The 13,552-nt window shown below is 42.0% G+C and overlaps 1 protein-coding gene across 1 annotated transcript; it reads right to left on the bottom strand.

The window, feature by feature from the left end:
• Positions 1 to 150: 150 nt before the first annotated feature.
• Positions 151 to 13,196, bottom strand: LOC110505762 (TNF receptor-associated factor 3). The gene is made up of 11 exons (XM_021585191.3): positions 12,833 to 13,196; positions 7,355 to 7,629; positions 6,818 to 6,869; positions 6,576 to 6,680; positions 6,170 to 6,334; positions 5,158 to 5,238; positions 4,885 to 4,959; positions 4,574 to 4,666; positions 4,013 to 4,153; positions 2,952 to 3,126; positions 151 to 2,120 (listed from the first exon to the last, which is right to left on the bottom strand). Exons 2-11 carry the CDS (start codon positions 7,624 to 7,626, stop codon positions 1,549 to 1,551), a joined length of 1,731 nt encoding a protein of 576 aa, XP_021440866.2. The 5' UTR covers positions 7,627 to 7,629; positions 12,833 to 13,196; the 3' UTR covers positions 151 to 1,548.
• Between the last annotated feature and the right edge of the window lie 356 nt (positions 13,197 to 13,552).

Below are 13,552 nucleotides of genomic sequence, written 5' to 3'. Positions count from 1 at the left end.
TTTCTCTGGTGCCTTCTTTTCTGTCTCCCTTGTGGGTTCCAGGATAGAGCTTGACTGGTGATGTAGGAGGGCTTTCAGAGGGTGTGGCCAATCCCTCCCCATCTTCTCCTGATTTCCTCCACAGAAATCAAACATCAAAGCACATTCAAGTTTTGTTTAACAATTTTATTAATACACATTCAAACATAACTTGTGCAAATAACATTCTCCATCAACCATCATGAAAACAAGTCACTGTCACTTTGTCTCAGCTCAATCAACATGGTTGGAGTTTTAATGAGGCATTTTGTTTTCCCAACTGTTACAAAAAAAATATGATGCACAGCATCTGTTCTGAACATTACAAAACAATGTGTATGTTACAAAAAGCAGTATAGAAGTAATTTACAGATCTTTATAGATCTTCAAAATGAAAGGCTAGTCTTATTCTTAACTCCGCGAGACAGTGGCATTGCTGTACCGGTGTGTATCATTCCTTTGTGCCATCTTTGTCTGTGTCTGAAATGGCACCCAAATCCCTATATAGTGCACTACTTTTGTACAGCTCTGGCCAACAGTAGTGCACAATATAGGTAGCAGAATGACATTTCAGATGCAGACCAGGTCCACTAAAACCAAATCTGAAATAAGAGCCTGCACACAAGACACACCCTACTGCTCACACAACACCTGTTAATAAAAGCTTGTCAATCAACAACTTTCTCCAACACAATCACAAGACTAGAAACATACATACTGTACGTTATATTCTGTACTCTAACAATGCAATAATACAACCAAACTTCACCAGCAATGCAAACAACATACACAACCACATATTGCATTGTATCTCCTTATTCAACATGTCATGTGGGATTGTATCTTCTGCCTTTAATGTAGACATGTTTCATCAACGTCAAGTAATGACTTCTCAGAGATATTTGCTATTACAGAAGATAGTTGGGCACGGGACAACTATCTCCACACCTCGACTTGTTGGATGATGCACTGTCCCATGTTCTTCAAGGCAGAAATGATTCATGTCTACTGAAATATATTCACTATCTCCATTCTATATGATTTTTAGTTCTGGTAGATTGCTATACATACATACATGCATACATACATACATACATACATACATACATACATACATACATACATACATACATACTGGGTCCATGTAGTTTGATGATGGTTGCATCCTGATAACTTGGGTTAGAATGATCCACTATCCATTGCCATTTATACCTCTCCCTGCTGTGAGTAATATAGGCATTCCTTAGACTTTTTAACATTCAGCCTGGTTGAAAAATAACAATTTCCTTCTCTCACCTATCTGGTGAGCAACACAGGCACCAAAGGCAACTGCTCTGAGGTCCACCCAGCTCTTTCTGCAGGCTTAGGCTGCACCTTGAGATCTGCAAAGAAACCTTACTCTTATTCTAACTTCTGTTCTTTTCTTGTTCTCCATCCTTCTTTCTGCTCTCTCCATTCCATCTTTTGCAATATCTCTCACATAAGGGCACCCTGATCCAGATACATCTGCTGTTCTCTACAGACCAGGGGTCAAGGGTCAGGGAGGTCAGATGTGTCCACTGTGACCTTAATGAAGATGGTATCATCCTTGATGTAAGTACCGTTCTCCAGCACAGTCTGGGCCACGAACAGCGGGCAGCCCGAGGCTATGTTCATCTCTGCCGTGGGTCGTCTGAAGCTGCTGCTGTTGGGGTCTGGTTTGAAGGCATCCCCTAGGTGCTTCCTGGCTTGGCCCTGGTCCATCAGCATCAGAGTCACCTTCTGCTTAAATGGCCAGAGCAGCAGGGCATCGTACTCGCCACGCATCACCACAAAAAACAGAGACAGGTGGGTTCCTTTCCCCATGCCGTCTCCGTTCAGGTAGACCCGGGCACACATCTTGTAGCCAAAGTATCCAGTGTAGAAAGGCTGGCTGTAGAGAGACAGGGTCTTTGACGCCACGGCTTCTTGTTTCCGCCGCTTGTAGTCACGGATCTTCCAGATGAGCGTCCCATTGAAGGAGGCCGTCTCTAGGACCTGGAAGCGCAGGTCCATGTCGGCCAAGCGGATCTCGTGGACACTCAGCATGTCGTCCTGACGGGAGAGCTGTGTCTCTAAAGAACCTGCAGAGAAACAATAGAAAGCCAATGGAATAAGAGTCCTCCTGTATGTTTGTACCACTCTGTATTGGTTTTTATATATATATATTTATTTGTTTAACCCCTTTTTCTCCCCAATTGGAATCGTGGAATCCAATTGGTAGTTAGTCTTGTCTCCTCGCTGCATCTCGTGTATGGACTCGGGAGCGGTAAAGGTCGAGAGCCGTGCGTCATCCGAAACACGACCCAACCAAGCCGCACTGCTTCTTGACATAATGCCCACTTAACCCGGAAAACAGCTGCACCAATGTGTCGGAGGAAACACTGTACACCTGGCGACTTTGTCAGTGTGCACTGCGCCTGGCCAGAAACACAGGAGTCACTAGTGCGCGATGGGACAAGGACATCCCTGCCGGTCAAACCCTCCCCTAACCCGGATAACACTGGGCCAATTGTGCGCCGCCCCAAGAGTCTCCCATTCGCAGCCAGCTGTGACAGAGCCTGGACTCGAACCCAGAATCTCTAGTGGCACAGCTAGCACTGCGGTGCTCGGGAGGCCCTAAAGCACTGTTTTTTTCCAATCACTTGTTTGCTCATAATGTAGCTTCAGACTTTGAACATATCAAAATCGGTCCAATATCACACTACACTCATTCTGAGCAACTCCTAAAAGAGTTACACAGGTTTTAGCGACAGTGAAGTAGCAAAGAATAACAGAATTCCCAAGACAAGTGTTGAGAGAGACAGAGACACTGAGGGAGAGACTAGAGAGCGAGACAGAGAGAGAGCTAGACAAAGGAAGACAGAGAGAGAGTGAGACAGAAACAGAAAGAGAGAACATTCAGGGTAACTCACCTAGTGTGTGTGTGGCTGGGATGGCCCCGCCCCTTCCTCCCTCTAGCGTTGCAACCCTGGAACGAATGCTCTCCACGGTGCCTCGTAGTGTTTCCACCTCCTCTCGGATGGTCCTCAGAGACCTCAGCTCCAGCTCCATCTCCAAAAGCTTCTCAGAGTGGGAACTCATCAAGTTCTACATGGAGAAAACGTCCACAAACACATACATACAGTTACACAAACTTCATGTAGCCTAGGGGGTAGGTAGCCTAGCGGTTAAGAGCATTGGGCCAGTAAGCTGAAAGAGCGTTGGGCCGACTAGCTGAAAAATCTGTCGATGTGCCCTTGAGCAAGGCACATAACCCTAATTGCTCCTGTAAGTCGCTCTGGATAAGAACGTCTGCTAAATTACTTCTAATGTAAGTTCCATACATGACAGGACTTTACCTCCAACTGAGAAATCAGTAAATGGGACTGTGGGACAAGACAAGTATTATTATGTATGTCAAAGACTAGTATAACATCTTTATTGAGAGGTTTTATAATGACAGTGTACAAAACATAAACACATGTTCTTTCCATGACAGAATGACCAGGTGAATCCAGGTGAACACTTTGATCCCTTATTGATGTCACTTGTTAAGTCCACTTCAATCAGTGTAGATGAAGGGGAGGAAACAGGTTAAAGATGGACTCACCTGGTCACAGTTAAGACATGGATTGTGCATGTGTGCCATTCAGAGGTTGAATGGGGAGAACAAAAGATTGAAGTGACTTTGAACAGGGTATGATGGTAAGTGCCAGACGCACCGGTTTGACTGTATTGAGAACTGCAACGCTGCTGAGTTTTTCACATTCAACAGTTTCCTGTGTGTATCAAGAAGGGTCAACCACCCAAAGGACATCCAGCCAACTTGACAACTGTGGGAAGCATTGGAGTCAACATGGGTCAGCATCCCTGTGGAGCGCTTTCGACACCTTGTAGAGTCCATGCCCCGACAAATTGAGGCTGTTCTGATGGCCAAAAGGGGGTGCAACTCACATGTTTTGTACACTCAGTATACTTCAACCTTTTCATTTACCTGCATGGTAGTGAGCTTCTGCTCCAGCTGTCTGTTATTCTCCCTCATCTCCTCGTACTGAGACTCTGTTTCAGACAGACGGCTGCTCAGGCCTGGCAGAACCTTGTACCGCTCCAGAAGCTCTCCTTTAACATCCTCCACCTAGATGGGTGGAAAACATTCTGTCTTAATACTGCTTTTATTACCATGAACTACGTAACCATTCAGCCCGGTGATTACTTGGTTATTAACAAGTTAGTTGTGGTTGAATATTCAGTTTAATTTCTCCCAATTTATTATTTTGGGGTACTTGTCAAAATACATTTTGTTAGAATGTATGTGTTATTTGTAACATGTAAGAGCACATACTCAAATTTGTGATTAGATCATGAGTCAAAACAAGTATGACAGGTAATGCAGATAGATACAAGGCAACATATTTATACACTGTATGCCTTGCATATGGAATGAAATAGAAGTTGGTCATGATGCTGGTGAATTTTCATTATGTTGACTTTATACATGTTTCCTTTAATGGTACACAGGGCAAATTGTTCTAAAGAACAAAGTAGAGTTGATTACCTTGGCCTCCAGCGTAGCGTTCCTGGTTGCCATCAGCCGCAGGTGTTCAGAGGCAAAGCTTGATTCATGATCCCTCATGTCTTGGTTGAGACCCTACAGAGGAATATCAGGGAAAATATCATATCAGTAACATACCAGCTTAAAACTACTGCATGTTCTCTTAAATGCGTTGTAGTTCAGTGGGACAATAGCCAGACAACAGAGTAGAAGAGACATCATGAGGAGTTCATAGTGGCCATGATCTTACAACTTATATTAAGCATATTATTATTAATACCACTTTTAACAATCATAGTAACATGAAGACTGACCTTGAAATTGCATCCAAAGCGGATAAAGGAGCAGGTGACATGAGCCTTGGGGCACACATGTTGATGACTTGTCAGCTGAGAGTAGAAACACATTTAGGTTCAATCATGTCCTTCTATACCAAGCATTTGCATTACAATGTGGTCTCAATTAAACAGGACACCGTATCACAGCATCTATAACTATGTTACTCCATCTGATGGTAAGAGAAAAGATGCCCATACTGCCTTGCATGAATACATTTTATACTACAAACATTAAAATACACTCCTTACCTCGCTCCGTAAGATGGAGGGAAAAGTACAATGATTGGGGCAGGCCACCGGAAATGAAGGACAAACGGTTTCTTTGTGTTTCTGAAAAATTTAAATAAGAATAAGAAATAAAAGTAACAAATAATTAAAGAGCAGCAGTAAAATAACAATAGCGAGACTGTATACAGGGGGTACTGGTACAGAGTCAATGTGCGGGGGCACCGGTTAGTCGAGGTAATATGTACATGTAGTTAAAATTATTAAAGTAACTATGCATGGATAATAAACAGAGAGTAGCAGCAGTGTAAAGGGGGGAAGGTGGGGGGGGGGGGGGGCAATGCAAATAGTATGTGTAGCCATTTGATTAGATGTTCAGGAGTCTTATGGCTTGGGAGTAAAAGTTGTTTAAAAGCCTCTTGGACCGAGACTTGGTGCTCCAATACCGCTTGCCATGCGGTAGCAGATATTCAGTGTTGTTGTAGTCAGTGCTTAAAAGGCAATTCCACAACTTTTTTACTTAATTTCTTTATCTCCAGCACAATACCAGTGTCTACATATGTGAAAACTTTCCATTTCTACGTTTTGTATAAAAAAATATAAAGTAAAAAAGACCCGATGACGCCATCAAAAGTTTAAACATTTTAAAAACAGTAATTTTCAAACACTGGGTGTTTCTCAAATAGCATAATTATGAAGTTAAACGTTTGCTGTGTGCATATCTTATTCCGTCTATTGTTGTCTTTGTCCTGGCTGGAAGAAGGTTCAGTGAATGGGGAGGTGCAGCGTGAGGTAATACAGTAGGGGGAGTGCAAGAGCACGGTAGTATGCATATTGAGAAACACCCTATGAGATTTGCGGTGACACACCGGTATGGTGCTGGAGAAAATGAATATATGGTTGAAAAGTGTCGGAATTGCCCTTTAAGGTGGACTAAAATATGTGCCAGTACTAATTTTGGGTGCCGGTCACAATATTCTCTAAGAGGTACAGGTTCGGTGAGCACCGGCCCAACTCAAGTAGTTGTTCTAGTTACCTGTAATTCAGTCATGGCCATCTTGTGCATGCAGAATTCACAGGTGGTCTCTCTGTGTTTACATTTCCAACTCAAGTGCTCAGGAATGTCTTTGCGCATCATCTTCTCTTTGCACTTTCCTAAAGGGCATGGCACCTCAAAATACGGACACACATTCAAATGATCCTGGGAAAAAAAGGAGGAAAAGGAATCATAAGGATTTGGTGTAAAGAAAATGTAGCCTATTATGAAGTGCTATAAATAAGATCGCATTTGGGTTGTAGTCATTACAGTTTCAACAGGAAACGTTCAACCAATGTGACTGAAATCAACAAGAATTGTAGATAAACACTTTTCTAGAGTTTGAATAATGACTGTGCGTAACAATGGGACTTTTTCAATTTCCCTGAGTCAGTCAGACACTTACCATGACCTGATGTAGACTCATCTGCTCCTTACAGCCATTCTTCTCACTCCTACAGTACACTCTCAGAGCCATGATCTCTCTATGGCAGCACACATCACGGAAGATCTGACAGAAAACACAACGGCTACTGTGAGGAGACACGCTGTGATTATGTACGAGGCCATTTAGAAAGGGTATAGGGCTGTTTAGCATGGGTATCATAAGGATGATGACAGTGATGCAAATCATTCACATAGTCTTACCTTGTCTTTGAACAGAGGCTCCATATCTGCTGGACATACTGGATTTGGTTTGCTGTAAAGACGACAAGACATTTAGGTACATTAATACAATGATGATTAACGCGGAGTGAGAAATCTATCATTATAAACTGGGTGGTTTGAGCCCTGAATGCTGCTTGGCTGACAGCCGTGGTATATCAGGGTATGACAAAACATTTATTTTTACCGTTCTAGTTAAGTTGGTAACCAGTTTATAATAAAGAACAGCCCTTAGCCGTGGTATATTAGCCATATATCACACCCCCTTGGGCCTCATGTCCAATCAAATCCTCCTTTTAGCAACATGTGGCAAATTACATCATTATTTCTCAATCATAATCATCACACGATCACTAAACAATTATGACAGCCCTCATTACCAGAAGACAGCTGACATATCAAACACACTGACAAGAAGACGTTTGTCATTTCTCAACTATCATTTCCTCAAAAAAAAAAACATGCCCCTTCACTCTCACACTCATCATGAAACTGAAATCTCTTGTCCTCAGGCCTCACCTTAGCTGCTCGGAGATGCAGGTTTCACAGAAGCGGTGTCCACACTCTGTCTGCCTGGGGTTGCAGAGCACTAGCCTGCAGGCCTCACAGCAGTATTTGGGCTCTGGGGTGGCTATGAAGTGGTCCCAGAAGCCCCCATGCTGGGGTAAGAAGCCTGCGTCGGGGTCGCTGGGCCAGGGGCGCTGGGCCAGAGAGAGAGCAGCCAGGGAGGGAGAGCAATGCTGGAGGGGGATCTGCAGCTCCCGCACGTCCGCATTCCGCCCTGCTGACATGACCTGGCGAGGGCACGGACACACACACACACACACACACACACACAAAAAGACAGGAGGGAAGAGATGTTTAATAAAAATGCACCCGACAGTTACAACATACAGGACAAACACGCATTTCATAAAAAAACAGTATACAATCAGCTTATGTTACATGGTCTTGGAGTGGGACAATGGTGTTTGAGCTGAGGATGTGTGTGTGAGTGTGTTAATGCTGAGCATTCATTGCCACATCAACAGCCCTGACTCTCAGGCCAAACCTTGGGAAACCCCTTCATAACAGACGTAGTTAACTGGGGCTAATGTTATCTCTGCTCTGACTCGGGGGGTGCGGTGCACAAGCAGGAAGGCCCAGCTTGGGACTGGAATAGAGCATATCCAAAAGTAGATGGAGTAGAGCTGGGAGGATAAAGTGAAAGTTATCAACACCAACCATACAGATCACTTACCGCAGGCATTTTGCTGAGATCGTTTACTACGATAAGTAGCCTATACTACATAAATGTGAAGTTGAAATTAAATAAGTTTACTAATATGGGTGACTGTTAAAAGGACTGTTGGTGACTACAATCAAGTAGTAGAAGTAGTAGCTCAAAAGGATCAAAAACAACTGCGGTGGTGCACATTGTTATAAACGTATCATCCTATGTATTTATTGTTATTGCATCAATTCAGGCAATTTATCACAATACGGCTTTTGTCCATATGGGGCCATATGGTCTAATGGAGGACAGGACAGCTTAATCTAAACTGACACAAGCCTTTATTATAGACTTGCCAACACATTATTCATTTTCCGAGGGAAAGCAACAGGAGGGCAAGCAATCTAGGCTTGAACATCCAACCCAAATCACAGCATACACCATCCTAAAAGACAGCATCATCCACTGAACATCCAACCTCAAACTGATCAAAACATATGTACGGTTCTACTAAATATTTAGCTGGTCTTCCATCATTGTCCTTTTGCCTTTTGGTAGGCCGTCATTGTCAATAAGAATTTGTTCTTAACTGACTTGCTTAGCTAAATAAAGCCTAAATAAAAAAAATATAAAAAAATAAATGTGGAACATTCTTCCAACAAGTATGTGTAACATTCTTCCAACAGTAGTCAGACCCCTTTTTACCATATTTTGTTATGATACAGGCTAAAATGGATTAAATATATTATTTTCCTCATCCATCTACACACAATACCCCATAATGACAAAGCCAAAACAGTTTTTTTTTTATTTGTGCAAATGTACTAAAAATAACAAACAGAAACACCTTATTCATATAAGTATTCAGACCCTTTGTTATAAGAATCAAAATTGAGTTCAGGTGCATTCCGTTTCCAATGATCATCCTTGAGATGTTTCTACAACTTAATTGGAGTCCACCTGTGGTAAATTCAATGGAATGGACATGATTTGAAAAGGCACACACCTGTCTATATAAGGTCTCACAGTTGACAGTGCATGTCAGAGCAAAAACCAAGACATGAGGTCGAAGGAATTGTCCGTAGAGCTCAGAGAAAGGATTGTGTAGAGGCACAGATCTGGGGAAGGGTACCAAAACATTTCTGTAGCATTGAAGGTCCCCAAGAACACAGTGGCCTCCATCATTCTTAAATGGAAGAAGTTTGGAACCACCAAGACTCTTCCTAGAGCTGGCCACCCGGTCAAACTGAGAAATCGGGGGAGAAGGGCCTTGGTCAAGGAGGTGACCAAGAACCCGATGGTCACTCTGACAGAGCTCCAGAGTTTCTCTGTGGAGATGAGAGAACCTTCCAGAAGGACAACCATCTTTGCAGCACTCCACCTCCCAGCCTTTATGGTAGTGGCCAGACAGAAGCCACTCCTCATTAAAAAGGCACATGACAGCCCACTTGGAGTTTGCCAAAAGGCATCTAAAGACTCTCAGACCATGACAAACAAGGTTCTCTGGTCTGATGAAACCAAGATTTAACTCTTTGGCCTGAATGCCAAGGGTCATTTCAGGAGGAAACCTGGCACCATCCCTACAGAGAAGCATGGTGGTGGAAGTGTCATGCTGTGGGTATGTTTTTCAGCAACAGGTACTGGGAGACTAGTCAGGATCGAGGGAAAGATGAACGGAGCTACGTACGGAGAGATCCTTCATGAAAACCTGCTCCAGAGCGCTCAGAACCTCACACTGGGGCGAAGGTTCATCTTCCAACAGGACAACGACCCTAAGTACACAGCCAAGACAACACAGGAGTGGCTTCGGGACAAGTGTCCGAATGTCCTTGAGTGGCCCAGCGAGAACACGGAATTGAACCCGATCCGAACATCTCTAGAAAAACCTGAAACCTGTGCAGCGACGCTCCGCATCCAACCCGACAGAGCTTGAGAGGATCTGCAGGGAAGAATGGGGGAAACGCCCCAAATACAGGTGTGCCAAGTTTGTAGCATCATACCCAAGAAGACAAGGCTATAATCTCTGCCAAAGAAGCCTCAACAAAAATACTGAGTAAATGGTCTGAATACTTAAGTAAATGTGATATTTCCATTTGTATACATTGTCAAACATTTCTAAAAAAATGTTTTTTAAAAACCTGTCTTTGCATTGTCATTGTGGGGTATTGTGTGTAGATTGATGAGGGGGGGAAACTATTTAATCCATTTTAGAATAAGGCTGTAACAACATGTGGAAAAAGTAAAGGGGTCTGAACACATTCCGAATGCACTGTATGTGGAACATTCTTCCATCATGCATGTGTATTGTCTGTTCACACTGCTATGCCTTATCTTGGCCAGGTCGCAGTTGCAAATGAGAACTTGTTCTCAACTAGCCTACCTGGTTAAATAAAGGTGAAATAAAAAATAAAATAAAAAAAGTATTGTTCAAAGGAAGAATTCCATGAAGCAATAGATGAACACGGACCTAATGACTGAACCTTCAGCTCTACATTCTGTCTCACATGGTTCAACTGGCTCATTCATACAAATGAAACAATTCAGATTCACACTAGTTAGGATATCAAGACTGGCCACTTCTACAGGTTTGCCTTCAATTTTCCCTCGACGTTGAAAGTACATCAGCCCATCATCACTGGATGAGCAAGTGGGTTAAGCCTAGGCTATTGGCTGACCAGTTCCTGTGGTTCTCAGGGGACTTCCTGGGATAGTGAAGGGGCTTTTCCACATGCTGCTTCACCGCTGTCTATCATCACTGACTGACTGACTGCACAAACACACACACACAGGTGTAGGCCTACACAAACCCTAGACCCAGCTGAATCGAAGCTGCCAGCAAAAGTTTGAAATGTAGATTGGCTAGGCTATTATTCTAATTCAAAGCATATAGTACAGTTGAGATCGTCTTGGGTACATTTGGGCCGGGAATGAGATTCATCAGGTCTCTCTTCCTCTACGGGAAATCGGTTTGATGAAACGCAGAGCATTATGTATAAAAGGGTATTTCCCCTGTTAAATACACTCACTGATTTACATGGAGAATGAACAAGATCTTTTGAGAAATAGGCCCAATATTCTCATCTTTAAACCTGGTCATATGCTTGATGTTGACAGGTCAAATTGTATGTAAGAATGACTGGATGGAGAAGTAGAGGGACATTTGTTACATGTTATAGCTTCTCAAGTGCGATCATCTTCAAATCAAATCAAATGTTATTAGTCACATGCGACGAAACAGTGAAATGCTTACTTACAGGCCCTTAACCAACAATGCAGTTTAAAAAATATGGATAATTAAAGAGCAGCAGTAAAATAACAATAGCGAGACTACATACAGGGGGTACCGATACAGAGTCAATGTGTGGGGGCACAGATTAGTCGAGGTAATATGTACATGTAGGTAGAGTATTTAAAGTGACTATGACTATGCATAGATGACAACAATAGAGAGGGCAATGCAAATAGTCTGGGTAGCCATTTGATTAGGTGTTCAGGAGTCTTATGGCTTGGGGGTAGAAGCTGTTTAGAAGCCTTATATGGCCATGCAATGCACAGAGGTCAGTTTCTCCACTCCAATCATACAGATGTAACCAAGTCTTGAATGCTGCTAGAGTATCATGACATCACAAAAAAAAAATGTAACATGTAGGGGAATTCTATGACTGACCTGTCATTGTACATGGGCAATTCCACAGTAACAGAATTACGCTGAGACTCACTTTTTTCACTTTAAAATTTATGAAAAACAAAAACTATTGATTTCAATGTTTAACAAACAATACAAGTATATGCACAATGGCTACTTTGAACAACTTACATAGTAAATAATCATAGTGGAAAAACTGTGCAGATGCAATGTTTGGTAACAGAATTACTGTAAAATCTCCCTAAGTTTTATTCTGTTACTTTGTATCTGCACAGTTCTTCCTGTAAATATGTTTTTGTAAACTACTATTTCCACTGAAAATGTTTCACTGTAATTTGAAGTCAATGTTTTGGCTTGGAATACATTTTGAAGTGAAAAATTTGAGTCTCAGCAGAATTCTGTTACATGGAATTGCCCACGCGTAATTCTATCGCCTGCCTTTAACCTGAAAGCAATAGAACATGTTTCAACTGTGTGAACAGACATCCAAACAGCTGAATCTTACGAGAATAGAGAATCATGCTTTTTCACAGTGATCTTAGATCTGGTCAATAAAAAATGAAACAGATTCCGTAAAAAAATATTTTCAATGTTTCATATGCATACAGGCATTCTGTTTAGCATGATTCAAAGGCATTATTGACATATGTTAAGCATATAATTTGAATTTAGATACATTTATTTTGCAACCAATATTCACCCAATAGGCCAATACACTAACCGTGTACCTTGTGTGAGCCTGTTCACCGTACTCAAATAATAATTTATGCAAATTACTTTGATGCACTGACTTGACAACTAATTTGTCATAACTGCAATGAATGTATTACACATGCATTGGCGTAATACTGAATATATAATACAATGAGACATGTCAAGGTGATTATATAGAATAATCAATTTGTAGAATATTTTCACAATTGTTTAGATGGCTAAATCTCGCAGGCAATTCAGTACACCGAAATTGATATTTGAAATTACCTCATACCCCAATTCGAAGCCTCCCTAGCTCCCCGCTTTGGTACACCACTGTATGGCTACTCAACATGTTTTTACAAACATAGCTAGCTACATGCTGTGTTCCCACATTGTAACATGGACGATATTATTAACTTTCCTAGCTAGCAACAATACTTACATGAATCAGATCTGTAACGTTGACAAATGCAACGTCGTTTTTCAGGAGCTACAATGTTATAAATGGAGCTTCGGTGAATGGCACGTTCATGAAGGCGAACACCACAATGTAACCGCTTACAATGAAAACGACCGAACTCCGTTTTTAAAATAGGCAGCTAGAGTATTTTATCGGTAGCTGACATCGTAAAAACAATATTAAAGTAAATGTTTTTTTAAATCGAGATGGGAACATAGCAAAATGGAGCCGCCGCTCATTCTTCTGGCTGTTGATGTCTCAGTTGGAAAGCCCCCCTTCGGTATTTCTTCCCCAGGAAATCCCCGTCATGAAGAAAAAAAATTGTAGTCAGCCAGTGACAGGCAATGATGTTTAGCATCGGATTTCCTCTAGATGGCAGTGTCATCAACTGTGAACTGTACTACGGGAATTGCTGTCAGACACAGAAATGTGCAATTGTCTGTACACTCGGTACCCATCACATGCTCTACTTGAAAAATGTCTTCCTATCCCAGTAAAAACATTTATAGTTGTGCTATCTGTTCTGAAACAATAGTTCATGATCCTTCTTCAGAAAAGGCCTCATCCCTTGTTCTGCTCATCACTCAAGGTTTTATATACACAGTGTACCAAACATTTGGAACACCTTCCTAACATAGAGTTGACCTAAATATGACAAGTCGTGCTGAAAGACAGAACAAATGAGCCTGAGTGCCAACCTGT

Source organism: Oncorhynchus mykiss, chromosome 25, assembly GCF_057628025.1.
Source record: "Oncorhynchus mykiss isolate SJ-2025 chromosome 25, ASM5762802v1, whole genome shotgun sequence".
NCBI lineage: Eukaryota > Metazoa > Chordata > Actinopteri > Salmoniformes > Salmonidae > Oncorhynchus > Oncorhynchus mykiss.
This window is presented reverse-complemented; position numbering and strand designations above follow the sequence as displayed.